Consider the following 16950-nt stretch of genomic DNA (forward strand, 5'->3'; position numbering starts at 1 on the left):
TCTGCCTTGGTTCACTGGATGGTACTTGAAAGGCAACATCGTGATTAGCATATTATAGAATTAATATAATTTCTAAAAATCTATGTAGTATATTAACAAAATAAATTACATATAATGTTTACGTATTTTATTTATGAATATGGTATATATTATTTATGCATTATATACACTTTATATAAATTATATATTATAAAGTATACTATACTATATTATACAAACCAAATAATATATATCTTATATAAAATATCTATATCATATAGATGTTTATCTTATATATAAAACTATATATATGAATTATATAAAGCACATGTTTATATTATACAATAATATGTTAATATATAATTTAATAATTATTGATATATTACATAGCAGAATACTATTATTATTGATACCTTGCCAGTGCCTCAAAAGTAATATTATATTATATTCATTATATTATATTAGTGTTGCTGTATGTTTTATATTATGTTATAATGTCTTATATTGATGATTACATACATTTTTGTTTTGTTTCTCTCTTAAATGGGGATTTTTCTAGTCACTCACATCTGTATATGATGTAGCCTTTAGTATAGGGTAGATATTCTAAGGAAGTATTTCTCTATTCCTATCCCACTAAGAGTAGTTTGCAAGATAGATGTTGAGTTTTTAAAAATGCTTTCAAAGCATATCAAAAGATGATGAGGTGGCTTTTCTTCTTTGACCAAGCAATGTGATGTTGCTACCTTTCCTAATCTTCCTTGAATTTCTAGGGGAAAACAATCTGTCATAAATTTGGTTCTAGAAATTGCTAGTATTTTATTTGGGATTTTGCATCTATTTCGTTATTAGTTGGGATAATGCTGGCTGGGGAACAAACCACAAAACTTCAACAGCTTAACACGAAAGGTGTATTTCTTGCTTAGAAAGAGTTCAGAGAGGCTTTTCCTCCATGAAAAGCCTCCTTCAGTCTTGTTGCACCATCATTCCCTACAGCGAGGGTGGCACTTTTTCTTAAGGGAGCAGATAATAAATACTTGAGACTGCCCCTGTCACTACTCCACTCTGATGTTGTAGCAGGAAGGTTGCCATGTACAGTAAGTAAACAAATAGGCATGACTATGTTCCAATAAAACTTTATTTACAAAAACAGGCAGCAGGCACACAGGCCTTAGTTTGCCAATCTCTGCCCTAGAGCTTTGTCATTCTCTGAATGTATCCAGCAAAGGGGGAAGAAAAGATGAGAAGTTTCATCCACTTATTTAAAAAAAAATCTCAGCCTGGAAATGAACACATCACTTCCACTCACATTCCATTGTGAGAACAGTACAAATGGCTGAGAAAGGTATTCTCTGGCTGAACAGCCATTTCCAGCACTGCCTCTATATTATGGAAGGGGGATCCTGGTTTTTGATAAGTAGCTAGTCCTGTCTGCCACAATATTCATAAATGATGCTCGTCTATGTTGTTGTTTTATATTTTTCGGATTTAAATGTCAAACCTACACATACTTCACAAAATAGTTTATAATTACCTTTTCATATTTTTTCATGTTCTGGAAGCATTTAAATATGATCGCAATGATTGGTTGCTTTTAAACATTGCTTACTAAAATCGTAGGAAACCAAGGAAATTAAGAAACCAGTACCTTTTTCAAGAGTAGTTCTTCGAGTTTTTTTCAATTTTGTCCATACTTATTTGTCCACTCAAATTTTCTCCTTAATTTGTACAACTTACCTATTACTAAAAATTCTCACTCCCCTCCTGAATTTTAAATGTATTGGCCTCAAATAGTAGACAGTATTGGCTCCCAGTTGTTCTAAGTTTCCCTGAAGAATCATGAGCGCCCAGTGGAGGAGGAAGGTAATTGTGAGGAATTAGGATGTATAAAAAGAGAAGAGGGCTAAAATGAGGCTCCCATGCAGAAGTATTTAAGATAGAAGCAGGGAATCTGTGACTAATAAACAAAAGGAATGGCTAGAGAAAGAGGCAGAAGGTACAGGGTGACTTAATCCAAGAAAAATCCAAAAGTGGACAGCAGTAATGGGCAATTGAGCACCTGTTACTCATCTACGCATCAGCCTCTTTAGCAATGACCCTTTAAATGTGCCTGAGTTTTTACGGGCAAGGTGAACAGGAATATCATAAAGACAGAGGGAGTTGCTTAGAGACAGCTACAGAGAGCGCATTTAGAGACAGCTATAGAGACAGCTATAGTCCTTCCAATGGCGAAGGTGACCCAGCTCACTATTCTGTGTGTCACTTCTTGTGATCATATCTTCGCCCTTGGTTGTGGTTGCACTGTGTATCATTCTTCCAGCCTCTGTATATTTTCCCTCCCCTTTCCACGTGCCTTTCCAGATGTGTTTACATTTTCCAGCTCTCTCTGCAGCTGTGTTTCTGAGTTTCTGCCAGGCTCTGAGAGGATCATTTACTCATTGTCTCCCTCCCTCCAAACTTCATTAAGGACCAACAATTCTCCAACCCTGCAATAGAAACTCTAGAATCTAGAACCTTTCCCAACACAGGGAAGGACATTTTTGACAGAGGACTGTCCCTACCCTGGGATTTTCCTTCTTACTCCCAGACATCATCCCTCTTGCAGTCAGCTGGATGAAAGTACCACGTCTCTTCCCCTCTCCTCTTGAGTACCAGTTTCTGATCCCACTCCCAGCCTGCAAGTTGACTTTCTGAATTCATAGAGTCTTACAGTTTCCAGATGGAGGGAAAAAAACAGGTTCATCACCCTAAAATGACATTCTGTGGGGGAATAGGAGACTTGGTCCTCCTCGGGGCCGTATCTGAGAGCATGCACCTCATTGCCTATTTCCCCTTCGTAGAAAACCGCTTATCAGGCCAGAACACTGAATACCAAAAGCATTGTGTTACATGAAAGCGATGATTCATGAGAACAGAAATCATATCCTGGAGTTTAGCATGGTCTTGCTCAGTTTATGAGTGGTCATTATTACTGAAATATCCTTCTGTGTTGAGACCCCTACAGGCTCACTTCTAGCTTGTTACTTCTCTCACTGGTCATCAGAGCATTTTCTTCACTTAACGTGAACATCCCTTAGCTCCCACGAAAGTTGTATATTGTCCAGATGTCTGACTCCTGGCTTGAGTAAAACAGAACCCAGGCTGGCCTTCCCAGCTTTACCAATAGTAGAAGGGCCCAGGTTTTCAGCTCCAAAAGACAAGCATCTTCTCCTAAAGTGTTCTCACCTTTTCATGGGACTGGGCCAGTCTTCCCACCTGAGTCAGGTTTTTCTGTTGTTGTTTTTTTAAGACAGAATTTCGCTCTTGTTGCTCAGGCTGGAGTGCAATGGCATGATTTCAGCTCACCGCAACCTCCGCCTCCCGGGTTCAAGTGATTCTCCTGCCTCAGCCTCCCAAGTAGCTGGAATGACAGGCATCCGCCACCACACCCAGCTAATTCTGTATTTTTAGTAGAGATGGGGTTTCTCCACATTGGTCAGGCTTGTCTCGAACTCCCCACCTCAGGTGATCCACCCGCCTTGGCCTCCCAAAGTGCTGGGATTACAGGCATGAGCCACCGTGCCCAGCCAGTCTTTTTTAAAAAAGGACCCATGATTTAGAATATATAGCCCCATTGTCAAAACTAAATTTGTTCTTTTCATCACCATGGCCCTTTCATGTAGAAAGCAATAATTCAGCCCCTCCAGGGCTGGTCCAGAAGCCACCCATTTCTATCACATTTATAAAAGATCCTATGCTAGTCACTGCTAACCAGTGTGCCCCGCGCTTAGACTTCATAACAAAACCCTCCTATTCACTAAGAATCTAGTCATTCTTCAGAGGCGCCAAAAGTCTTCACCCTCTCTGATCGTTCATTTTGAAGGCAGCTAGATAATAACCATGGCCCTAAGTGAGGTGGTAGGGCTGTTTGCTTTGGCATAAAAAAGGAAATTTTGCTTTGGCATAACTTTCTCATGAATAAAATCTATCATTCCATCATGAGAAATCAGTTCCAAAGAGTAAACGACCCTTGGGGTAAAGAAACGCACTAAGGCATACATGACAAATACTTTGCTGAGGATGGTTCTGGGAAAGAGTTGGGCAAGAGAATCGGGAAGCTGGGAGTGTTGGGGCATGTGGGAGTGGCGGGAGGAAAGGGTGAGCACTGAGAGAGAAAAGAAGTGCCTGGAGTCTGCCTCTGCCGCCCCGTGAAGTAAGGGCTTTGCCTCCGTGGAAGCCATCTCAGACATCACTGAGAGGTGGGAAGGGCATGTCCAGGTGGGAGCTGAAGTTGGTGAGAGGCCTCTAGAAATCTGAGGACAGCTTGAGGCTCTGGGAGGGGCTGAGGAGCATCCTATAAAAGAGAATAGGGAGACAGGATAAAGCACTTTTTTTTTTTTTTTTTTGAGATGGAGTTTTCACTCTTGTCGCCCAGGCTGGAGTGCAATGGCGCAATCTCTGCTCACTGCAACCTCCGCCTCCCAGGTTCAAACGATTCTCCTGCCTCAGCCTTCCAAGTAGCTGGGATTACAGGTGTGCGGCACCACACCCAGCTGATTTTTGTATTTTTAGTAGAGACGGGGTTTCACCATGTTGGCCAGGCTGGTCTCGAACTCCTGACCTCGTGATCTGCCTGCCTTGCCTAATGTTATTTTTCATCCCTAGAGGATTCACCTCAAGAGCAACGCAGGGCAGATATTTACACAGGTTAACTGCTTTTCCTGACTTGTGTGGCCCTAGGATCAAGTGTATCAAAAGACATGAAGATCATCCTGGGCAGCGTAGTGACACCTCATCTTTACAAAAAAATTTAAAATTAGCCAGGCATAGTGGTGCGTGCCTGTAGTCCTAGTTACTCGGGAGGCTGAGGCAGGAGGATCACTTGAACCCAGGAGTTTGAGGCTGCAGTAAGCTATGATCAAACCATGGCACTCCAGCCTGGGTGACAGAGTGAGACCCTGTCTCTCAAAAAAAGGAAAAAAAAAAGGCCAGGTGTGGTGACTCATGCCTGCAATCCCAGCACTTTGGGAGGCCGAGAGGGGGTGGATCACCTGGGGTCAGAAGTTCGAGACCAACCTGACCAACATGGAGAAACCCAATCTCTACTAAAAATACAAAATTAGCTGGGCATGGTGACAGGCATCTATAATCCCAGCTACTCGGGAGGCTGAGGCAGGAAAATCGCTTGAACCTGGGAGGTGGAGGTTGCAGTGAGCCAAGATCGCGCCATTGCACTCCAGCTTGGGCGACAAGAGCGAAACTCCATCTCAAAAAAAAAAAAAGACATAAGGCAAATTTCTAAAGTGCCAAGGATCTGAGTAAAAAAAAATTATTCATTCCAACATCTGCCTATTATGCCATTTCCATAATAAAAGCATCTGATCCCCTTCCAGAGCAGTGAGTTCTGACTTTGGTTAGATAGTCCAATCAGTCTGTAGACTATGACATGCTAAATCTATGCAAATATCTTTAGGCAACAGCTACACTGAAACAATAGCTACCTTTCTATGTGCGACTTTCTCCCTTGGGACACAAATTTTGCTTCAGTCTCTTCCAGGATGTTAGGAGGTAGTCTGTCCATGATTTAAAATAGCTTCTATTGCAGTGGACCGGGCCAGCTCACAGGTTGATAAGGAAGGAGGCGCATTTTCACATTCCACTTCATGGTTTCCTGCCCTTGGTGTGGGTCCTCACAGAAAGGTAACTAGGACTCCAATTATCTTGCTTTAATCTTGGCATTTTAAATGTTTATGCAAAGAAAGTACAACTGACTCATTCATCTGATGACTTCCAAGAGGGAGAGGAAAGGCTCCGAGTCACCAGCCCAAGATCCCCAAGGGGCCAGTGCCCAGAGCCAGCCCTGCAAGCATAGCCAGAGGATGATGTCAGGGCCTCCCAAAGCAGGTCCTTGTCATCACACCCCTGACGCGTCTGCAGGGACAATAGCCAGCACACCGCTCTCCATCAGCTCCCAGCCAGCCTCATGCTGGGGGAGATTGGAGCGGAGGCCCAGGGTCACACCAAGGAGCCAGTAGACTTTGTCGTTCCAGAGGCAGTCAGATAAGGTGACCTTTGTCCCTCTCTGCATGGGCTTGGCTTGAACCAAGAAGGAGAGGGAGTGGCATGCCAGCCTTTCCACCCACACTCCTCCTACTCTGAGGAAGGTCCGCCTTGGCTTTCCCAGAAGGAACCTCTCAGGACCAACCAGTTTTTCTGGTTCTGGAGTTGTGCTGACCTTTGCAAAGCTGACCAGAGGATAAACTGCCTCCCGGGTGGTCTGTTTATTTTTGATGATGTTAAACTTGAGACAAACAGATGCTCCTACCAAAAACAATAGCAACAATAACAGCAAGAAATTATTCATCACTTACACGTCAGGAACTGGGCCCAGTGCTTTCCATATGTTGTTACCTAATCCTCGAAACCCTGAGAGCTAGCTATTATGATGATGATTCCCATTTTATAGATGGGGAAACTGAGGCTCAGAAAGGTCAAGTAACTTGCCAACCGTCATGCTATCCCTGAACTGGTAGAACCAAAAAGCAAACTCAAATGCATCTGACTCCAGAACCCAGGGCCTTGTGGACCACACCGAACACCATAGGAGGTGTTCATGCCAAAAGGAAGCCATTGCTATGTACTTAGAGGAGCCCCTCCACTGTTAAGGTTTTCCCATCGACAGCAACAAGCTAAGTCTATAGCTGTGTGTGGGCTCCCTGCCCTTTCCCTCATCTTCTGCCCTGGCACTGGCAAATCTAAACCAGTCACTTGTAGCCCTGAAGGAGTGGTGATTGACAGGGGCCCCCATGGTGAGATCTTGTGGCCTGGACAGCGACCAGTGGTCCTCAGTGCAGCTGTCAGTGCATTCTAGCTTGGCACATCGTGCTTTTTAGATACTGGAGAGGAGTCATATTTGGGGCCTTGGCACTCATCCTGGTTGTTTACGCAGGTGTAAACCTGTACTCGGGATGTAGTTCCATGCACTCGTGGTTTCCTCATTTCATTGACTTAAGCAAGGGAGACTCCTACAAGCAATGTCTCTCCAGGGGTTGGCTCCTAAAATAGCCCTCTCCCCTGGCTGAAAGCACTTCTTTGTCATCCTCCCCAACCCAAGCATGCTAATGACCACTCTATCATTTCTCGTCCACGCGTCCCATCCTTTCATTGTCAGACGTGCCCCTCTCCCTTTCTGCTGTCCTGTCCACCGCTGACAGTCACTTCAGGCTCCATTCAATCCCACGTCCTCCGGGAGGCTTCTTGGACAACTTTGCATTGCTGTCTCCTCCCTGTAACCACCACCAGCACTCACCAGGCAGTCTGGCCCATGACAGATTCTCTGATTGTGTCCCATCGAGATACAAGGATCTCCTTTCTCATGGTTTTCTGTCTCTTCTCTTAGACATATCTTATCTGATCACACCTCAGCTTGTCTCTACTCCTCTTAAAATGGGAAGGCTGGAGTTAAACGCAACAACTTAGGAATGCTCCGTCCAGCCCTGGGGAAAGGGGGATTGATTACCTACACCTTTATTCCGGATACTCAACTTCTAGACTTTTCCACGTCATTCTAGTGCTTCAACCTGAGGTCACCAAACGCCAGGTGTCAGAGTGGAAAGGGCTGATTCACTGGTAGTAACTTCAGGGCTCCAACAATCTTTCCACCCCTTTACTGAGGCAAGTCCAAATTAAATTCATCGGGACTCTCCCTTCCCAGAATCTCCTGCCTTCTTTGTTCCTCAAAAGCAAGATGTCACCGTCAGTCCCTCAGATCTCAAAAATTCAGCTATTTTGTGGAATTCTGGAGACACCCTTAGCATATATGACCTATGTATACAAAGTAGGCCGGGTGCAGTGGCTCACGCCTGTAATCCCAGCACTTTGGGAGGCTACGGCAGGTGGATCACGAGGTCAGGAGATCGAAACCATCCTGGCTAACACAGTGAAACCCTGTCTCTACTAAAAATACAAAAAATTAGCCAGATTTGGTGGCACATGCCTGTAGTACCAGCTACTTGGGAGGTTGAGACAGGAGAATTACTTGAACCCGGGAGGTGGAGGTTGCAGTGAGTCGAGATTGTGCCACTGCACTCCGGCCTGGGCAACAGAGCGAGACTCCATCTCAAAAAAAAAAAAAACAAAAAGTAGAGATGTTGGTCATTTTCTGTGGTACCCCTGCCCTACCTATCCGCCAATGAATCAGGCAGGTTGATGATGTACCATAAACCACACAATGGCTTCACCTGCTGACTTCCAGGAAGGATGACTAATTCTGCCACCCCTCTACCAGGTGAGTCTGAGATTCCAAAGGCTGGTACTGTGGTCCTAGTTCAGTCTCAAAATAACTGGGTAGACCTGACCTTACAATGTGTTCATTTATTAAAAAGAAATGAGAAGGCTGGGTGCAGTGGCTCACGCCTGTAATCCCAGCACTTTGGGAGGCCGAGGTGGGTGGATCACCTGAGGTCAGGAGTTCGAGACCAGCCTGGCTAACATGGTGAAACCCTGTCTCCACAAAAATACAAAAATTAGCTGGGCATGGTGGCACATGCCTGTAGTCCCAGCTACTTGGGAGGCTGAGGCCAGAGAATCACTTAAACCTCAGAGGCGGAGGTTTCAGTGAGTCGAGATCATGTCACTGCACTCCAGCCTGGGTGACAGAGCAAGACTCCGTCTCAAAAAAAAAAAAGAGAAAGAAATGAGAAAATGTGCCCCCTTCCTGAACTATTATGAAGTCTAACAAAGTTGGCTGTTTTTGCTATTGCTGCCACTGCTAGGTAAACTACTCAGCCACCTGCTATTTTTATTATTTGCTCTCTCTCTACTTGAAACAATGAAATTAGGGTTTTGGGGGCATAAGAGGAGAAACCACTCTCTCTCCCCTTCTCTTAACATTTCCACCCATGTTAGCATATGTAGAAGATTTTGCAATTTGGTTAATTTCCTCTAATTTGTACACATCTGGGAGGTGATACCCTGTGTGGAGAGAGGAGGAGTCTTTTTCATGAGAAGTATCAGATCAGAGAAGGTCCACATGCATTTAGACTGAAGGAAGTGGGCAGAGGAGGTGACACGACGAAGCTCTCAGACCGAGGGTCCTGCTGGGCAGAGAAGACTGGCTGCCCTGAGAGGCTGACAAAGTCACATGCAGGGTCTCTGAGAGTGTTAATGGCACTGGCCTGGGGCACGTGCCATGTGGATCCCAAGAAAATGCAGTGACTTCTGGAGTGCGGAACACTTAACCCCCTAATCCCCATCCACCCACCCACCTACTGCCTGCCTACCTGGCCCTCAGTGATACACATAATCCTTTTTTTTTTTTTTTTTTTTTTTTTTTTTGAGACATGGTCTTGTTCTGTCGCCCGGGCTAGAGTTCAGTGTTGTGGTCTCTGCCGACTGCAACCACTGCTTCCCGGGTTCAAGCGATTCTCCTGCCTCAGCCTCCCGAGTAGCTGGGATTACAGGTGCCCACCACTGTGTCTGGCTAATTTTTGTATTTTTAGTAGAGATGGGGTTTCACCATGTTGGCCAGGCTGGTCTCGAATTCCTGACCTCATGATCCACCTGCCTCGGCCTCCCAAAGTGCTGGGATTACAGGCATGAGCCACCGTGCCCAGCCACATTAGGCATTTTTCTAAGGTGTGAATTTCTATGATGAACATGTATTACTTTTATATTCATGGTAAAGCGATAATGACTTTTATAAATAACCCGTGGAGCAGAAATGCTCAGCCCCAAACCCTTCCCAGTTAGTGGGCCGCCCCATGGGCCTGTGACTGGAGTTTCCCCCTGCCCTGTCCTTGCACGGCCTCCTTCCTGATGTGACACTTGGATGCCTGTGAGAGGGCCTGTGACAGATGCCAGCAGTGGTGGCGATGACAAGCCCAAAGCCACATTTGTTCCATTACTTCCAGCTCCTCGTTGCCTTTGCAATCCCTGCAGTGAGAGCTCCTTTTTCTTATCTGCACAAGGCAAGAGTCAAAAGTTCTTGTCAGTGTGATTGCAGAATATCAGGCTGGAAAACTTCCTGATAATACCTAAATTCCTTTAGCAGAGCAGTCCCTGGACTCGGGTCAGGAGAGCTATGTGGCTTCAGCACATTGTGTACTGTGCAGCTGGATAATAAACCAGATGAAATTTGGCAAATAAAATCGTAAGGGACATATAAGGATGTCATTCTAGTCCCATCTGGTGTGATAACTCCTCTCCCACACCAATTTGTCTGTTCCCTTAGCAAAACCATGCAGGCGGCTGAGGAAGAGTCTCTGCTTGTGTGAGCCATTGAGGAATTCCAAAATAGACACAAAGATATGAGGAATACAAAGAAATGCCAAATAATAAAAAATGAGGATCAAGCTGAGGTTTCTGAGACACATTTATGGCTTTTGTAAACAGTCATGCATTCGTTGAATGGCTCTTTGGGATGCACTGGTGACATTAGCTAATTCTGACATTTAGGAATTTAAACTTAGTAGCTGTCCTAGCTTATCCTTATTAACAAAGTTTGCTAAACATTGTGTGCTGTGCGCCCTGCTTTATGTTTGAAGATGATGCAAATGGCAGGCTGTCATCTCGATTCCATCTCTCATCGTAAAACCCGAGGGACACGGGCGCATGCTCCTACCACGTTTTCCTCTGGCCTCATTCTGCACCCAGCATTCCCTGTTCTTTCCTTTACCTTCCCCAGTTTAGTTTCAAAAACATATGGGTTCCCAAAGAAAACGGTAAGAAATGCAGAAATGTGAAAATAAAGTTTAACAAATGATGATAGACCTTTGATAGAGCACTGTTTCCTCCACGCCGAACAAACCGCTTTTTATAAACCAAATAATTTAAAGTATAGCTTCACTCTTAACTAAACTTAAAACAAACTGGAGAGAGAGAGGTGTACTTTTAATAGAAATGACACATCGAAGCATTTCCAAAAATGCCCGTTGATGCTCCTAAGCCACTGACCGAGTTCCTGGATTTCACCCCCTCAGGTAACCAGGTGAGTTTCTCCAAATCCACGGATGCTTTTGCCTTTGAAGAGGACAGCAGCAGCGATGGGCTTTCTCCGGATCAGACTCGAAGTGAAGACCCCCAAAACTCAGCGGGATCCCCGCCAGACGCTAAAGCATCAGATACCCCTTCGACAGGTTCTCTGGGGACAAACCAGGTAAAAAAAAAAAAAAGGAAAACAGCATCTCAGAGTATTATCGTTTCGGTCTTAACATCAACACTGTTACAGCTGGTTTTGCTTAGAGAAACCAGAGATGTCCCTGGCTGCCACACCACAGCATTTTGATACCTCTTCTCACTCTATTCAGCACAGGCCTCTGTGTGGGGTGACAAAAGCTCCAGAAAACACTGAAAGAGAACCTCCATAACTACACCCTTTAACTTATCCATTAAGCATCTGCTCTGCCAAGCAGATACCTTTTATCTCCATTTTTATGGACAAACTAGCTAAGGCTCAGTCGAGATTGGATGACTCGCCAACAATCTCCCAGCTAGAAAGTGCCAGAGAAGGACTGATTCAAAGTTCACCATCTCTCTGTGCACTGAGGACTCACTACAGGGCTCCAGGGAGTGGAGAGAAGGAAATGCTGGCTCTCTCCAAGGCAGGGAGGCCCACGTTGCTTCTACTTTTAGCAGGTTTCTACCTAGCAAGCTGCTGCAAAATTCAGCCCCAACCCAACCATAACATTCACCTCTTTCTGGACAAATCTACAAACCCTTGAGCATGAGGAACATGTATTGAGAATACTCTTAAAGCACATTTATAAAGAATAATGATGATTATGGGCTGGGCACGGTGGCTCACGCCTGCAATCCCAGCACTTTGGGAGGCTGAGACGGGTGGATCACCTGAGATCAGGAGTGCAAGACCAGCCTGGCCAACACGGTGAAACCCCGTCTCTACTAAAAATACAAAAATTAGCCGGACATGGTGGTGTGCGCCTGTAATCCCAGCTACTTGGGAGGCTGAGGCAGGAGAATCACTTGAAACCGGAAGGCAGAGGTTGCAGTGAGCTGAGATCATGCCACTGCACTCCAGCCTGGGCAACAAGAGTGAAACTCCGTCTCAAAAGGAAAAAAAAAAAAAGAATAATGATGATTATGAACAACAGCTCCTGCTACATATTAAGTGCTCACTCTGGGCCAGGGGCAGTGCCAAATGCATCACAAAAGTTTCCTCATTTGAAATCAGAGACCCCTCCAAGTAGGTATCATCAAGGTTCATTCTGACAGAGGAGGAACTAAAGCTCTGTGAGGCCGAGCAACTGGGTGGGCTCTAGAAATATGGCAGAGTGTCTGCCACGCCAGGGAAATCCAGCCAGAGGCATGGAGCCCTTAAGAGAGATGCACGCGGGCATCCACATATGAGGGGAAGGAGATGCGTAAGTGTGAAAGCCAGATGTGAGCTCTTCCAACTCTGCCTCTATCCGGAGAGCCCTTCAGACCCTCAGCCCCTTCCCTTTAGGAAGCGTTTACCACTCCTGGCCTCACAGAAATTGTGCAAGGAACTGAAATTAGACACATTTGAAAGCTGGGTTATTTTTTTCCCACCGAAAAGTACCATACAGATATTAGGGACAGTTAAAATAATTATCATTCAGTGCCTCATTTCCCAAAACCATGCCAGTTACTGATCACCGTCATGCCTATCTTCACCCCATCAGAGCAAACCTAAAGCTGCCAAGAAGAAAAAGTGAAATGGGAGGAAAAAGGGAGGCATGAAAAGCTGAGCTGAGATACTCGTGTGTTTATTGTGCAAGAGTGTATAATCAAAGCATTTTTCCTTCCCCTGTGTGTCACAGCTGGTCTTTGCAGCCAAATTTCTTTGATAACATCAAACGGTATATCAGATCATTTGTACACATTATTCTGACAGTAAATTCCTCAGCTTCTGATTTAAGAATGGTTTGAGGAAAACGCAAGTTCTTTTCTGCTTCACCTTAGGAGAGGGGAAGAAGAGAACAAGCACCGAACAATGCCAGGCAAGATGCGAAAATCATTGTTTGTCATTTCTCCCGGCAATCATGTTTGACAGATGAGGACACTGAGGCTCCAAGAGAAAAGAATCCTTCGGGCCTTTGACAGGTGCCAGGCAGGGCTCAGGGAAGAACTGCAAAGCTCATTCCTAACCCCCCATGGAGAGATCATGGGCAGCCCTGGCTCCTTTTTGTCAGAGTTGAAACAGAGGAATGTAGCAGAGAAAGAGAAAATAATTTTTCCCTTTACAGACTCTGCCTCTGATAAAGGTTTCTTATGACTTTATACACACGCATGTGCACGCACACACAAACACACACACAGACTCACATATGTATACACGCAGAACCACATGTACATATACATGCCTGTGTGCACGCATGTGCACATACACACATGTATACACCTAACATGCGCACACATATATATACACACATGCACATAAGCACACATGCACGTACACACATACATGCACATATAAACACTCACACACTTGGAGATGCACACACACACACTTGCAAACACACTTTCCCTTTTTCTGCTAACATCCCTTTTATCTACCTTGTTCGTTGTCCTACTTTCCCCCCAGATTCCTACACCCACTCTTCCCTGCTGCTCTTTTTCAATTGCATTATCAAGACAGGTGGACCTTGTCACACACAGGTGGAACGCCCACACACCGAGACCAGATGTCCCAGTTTGCCTAGAACAGACCATTTTTATACCTGTCTTTTGGAATCATTACTTAGAATGATTCCCTTTCTCTCTCAAAAGTGTTCTCAGCTGGATGATAAGTTTATATATATATATACACATAAACATATATATATGTATATACACATATACATATATATACACACACACATATATACACACATATACGTATGTGACTCCTCCCCGTGGGGGAGTAGGCTGATATTTACTTGAGTGAGAAGCTAGGATGAAAGCAGCAGAGGTATATATACGGACTCTAACATTTCTGTGTCACACAACTTATTCCTGTATCTTCCTAATATCGGTAACATTTGGGTTTCAGGATCTTGCTTCTGGCTCAGAGAATGACAGAAATGACTCAGCCTCACAGCCCAGCCACCAGTCAGATGTGGGGAAGCAGGGGCTTGGCCCCCCCAGCACCCCCATAGCCGTGCAAGCTGCCGTAAAGGTACGGACACATCAGCCTCCGAGCCCTGCCTGAGCGCTCAGCTCACAGAGCCAACTTGGAGCAGAACTTTCTGAGTTAGGTCTGACAACACGAGGAGAGTTACACGGAGGACCCATGCAGAGGTTCAGCTCACTAGGGGGGGTCACAAAACAGGAAATGAGAAATGGGTCACCAGTGTATATGGACCAAGATTTCATTATCCATGCAGCACAGCAGACATCACCTCTGCCACGGAGAAGGCTGTGGATTTGCATTTCTTTGGGATCACAGCCCAGCCAGCATGTTCCCCACTTAAAATATTTCATAAGCTCACCCTTGAGGTAGACACAGCTGATTGTAAGGCAGGATTTACAAGTTTCATAAAATAGGTATAGAGCAGTTGAATTTTACGCAAGGGAAGTAGCCCTGAAAAGCTTGCATAATGTAAAACTTACATCATTCAAGCCAGTCTTCCGATGGAAATAAACACGGGGTTTCATTCATAGTAGGCAGGTAGCTAGAATCATTATAGCAAATGTTTAGTTTTCTCAGCATTATATCTTTTTGTTAATTTTTATTTTTATTTCAATAGTTTTAGGGGTGCAGGTGGTTTTTAGTGGTGATTTTTTCTTTCTTTCTTTCTTTTTTTTCTTTTTTCTTTTCTTTCTTTCTTTTTTTTTTTTTTTTTTTTTTGAGACGGAGTCTCTCTCTGTTGCCCAGGTTGGAATACAGTGGTGCGATCTCAGCTTACTGCAACCTCCGCCTCCCAGGTTCAAGTGATTCTCCTGCCTCAGCCTCCCGAGTATCTGGGACTACAGGCGCCCGCCACCATGCCCAGCTAATTTTTTGTATTTTTAATAGAGATGGGGTTTCACTGTATTAGCCAGGCTGGTCTTCGTCTCCTGACCTCATGATCCGCCCGCCTTGGCCTCCCAAAGTGCTGGGATTACAGGCGTGAGCCACCGCGCCCGGCCCTTTAGTGGTGATTTCTGAGATTGTAGTGCACCCGCCACCTGAGCAGTGTACATTGTACACAATATGTAATCTTTTATCCCTCACCCCACTCCCAATCTTCCCCCAATCCCCAAATTCCATTACATAGTTCTTACGCCTCTGCATCCTCATAGCTTAGCTCCCACGTATAAGTGAGAACACATGATACTTGGTTTTCCATTCCTGAGTTACCTCACTTAGAATAATGGCCTGCAGCTTCATCCAAGTGACTGCAAAAGACATTATTTCATTCCTTTTTATGGCTGAGTAGCATTCCATGTTGTATATGTACCACATTTTCTTTATCCACTTATTGGTTGATGGGCACTTAGGTTGGGTCCATATCTTTGCACTTGTGAATTGTGCTTCTATAAACACCAGCGTCACATCTCACAGTACACAGGCTGCTCTCTCTTCAGTTAATTGCCTGGTAATCATGTGGCCTTCTTTATAATGTTTTATCCCAAATAATTTCTCTTTGTGTTCCTTTTTTTTTTCTTTTGAGGCGGAGTTTCACTGTTGTTGCCCAGCCTGGAGTGCAGTGGCGCAATCTCAGCTCGTCGCAACCTCCGCCTCCCAGGTTCAAGTGATTCTCCTGCCTCAGCCTCCCCAGTAGCTGGGATTATAGGTGCACACCACCATGCCTGGCAAATTTTGTATTTTTAGTAAAGACGGGGTTTCTCCATATTGGTCAGGCTGATCTTGAACTCCTGACCTCAGGTGATCCGCCTGCCTCGGCCTCCCAGAGTGCTGGGATTACAGGCGTAAGCCACCGTGCCTGGCCTATCCCAAATAACTTCCAACTGATTTGGGAAAACGTTTTCTCAGCTCAAGTGCCACCACTTAATGAATGTTAAAATGACTCTTACGGGATTTAAAAAAGATTGTAAATTGAAGTAAAAATCAATGATATAGGAACAGTTTTATGGTCTAGTGGATGATAGACACTTCAGTTTCCCAGTAAGCCTCCGCCACCAAACCACAAGAGCTTAAACCCAGCTGTCAATTCACTCAGCTCAACAGGTTTGAAATTATATGACTATCAGTGCATTTTGTTCATTGCAGGGGAAGGAGGAGGAGATGAGTCCCGTTATTTCTAAAGCTAAATATAAAGAGAAATGTTATTCATATTTCTATCACAGTATTTAAATTTTGCATAATTCAAGTTAGCAGCGGAGCACGGTGGCTCACGCCTGTAATCCCAGCACTTTGGGAGGCCAAGGCGGGCAGATCACCTGAGGTCAGGAGTTCGAGACCAGCCTGGCCGACATGGTGAAACCCCATCTCTACTAAAAATACAAAAATTAGCCAGACCTGGTGGCATGTGCCTGTAATCCCAGCTACTCGGGAGGCTGAGGCAGGAGAATCGCTTGAACCCAGGAGGTGGTGGTGGCAGTGACCCGAGATCGCAGTCACTGCACTCTAGCCTGGTCGACAGAGCGAGACTCTGTATATATATAAAAAAAAAAATTAGCAAAGGCTTCAACCTCACTGTAGTAGAAAGTATGATAGAAGCCCAGGAGATGAACAGATCACTTTCAGTGAAAAGGGCGATTCTTACAGACACCCAGCTGGTCCTGGCAGGCTGGTTGTTTGTAGAAGAGCCATCATTTCTTCTGCTTGGTCAACAAACACAGAAATCTTAGTGTCCCCTGGGCTCAAAAAGAGAATAGTAATAGTAGCCTTTACCCCAGACTATCCAGAGTAAATGGTCCGATTTCAGTATCTTCTGGAATGTGCTAAGGCAACATAGAGAAAAAAAGCTCCTGGACCTCCGACTTAGCTGCGCCACCCTGCCAGGGCTGCAGCTCCCATCCTCCCCAGACAAGGCAAGCCTCAGAATGAGGCGACAACAGCAGCTGATCTGGAGCAGACCAGGGCAG

At 44.9% G+C, this 16950-nt stretch overlaps 1 protein-coding gene across 2 annotated transcripts in view; it reads left to right on the forward strand.

Moving 5' to 3' along the window:
- The window catches only part of MYOCD (myocardin), a 104614-nt gene that overhangs the window by 60440 nt on the left and 27224 nt on the right, over positions 1–16950 (forward strand). Inside the window, exons 6-7 of one of the 2 annotated variants that reach the window (XM_054456366.1) lie at positions 10938–11113; positions 13970–14095. In XM_054456366.1, the coding sequence (XP_054312341.1) occupies positions 10938–11113; positions 13970–14095 (302 nt within the window). The remainder of the gene's footprint in view (positions 1–10937; positions 11114–13969; positions 14096–16950) is intronic. The other variant, XM_063656176.1, reaches the window with a different exon arrangement.

This window comes from Pongo pygmaeus, chromosome 19 (genome assembly GCF_028885625.2).
Source record: "Pongo pygmaeus isolate AG05252 chromosome 19, NHGRI_mPonPyg2-v2.0_pri, whole genome shotgun sequence".
Taxonomy (NCBI): Eukaryota; Metazoa; Chordata; class Mammalia; order Primates; family Hominidae; genus Pongo; species Pongo pygmaeus.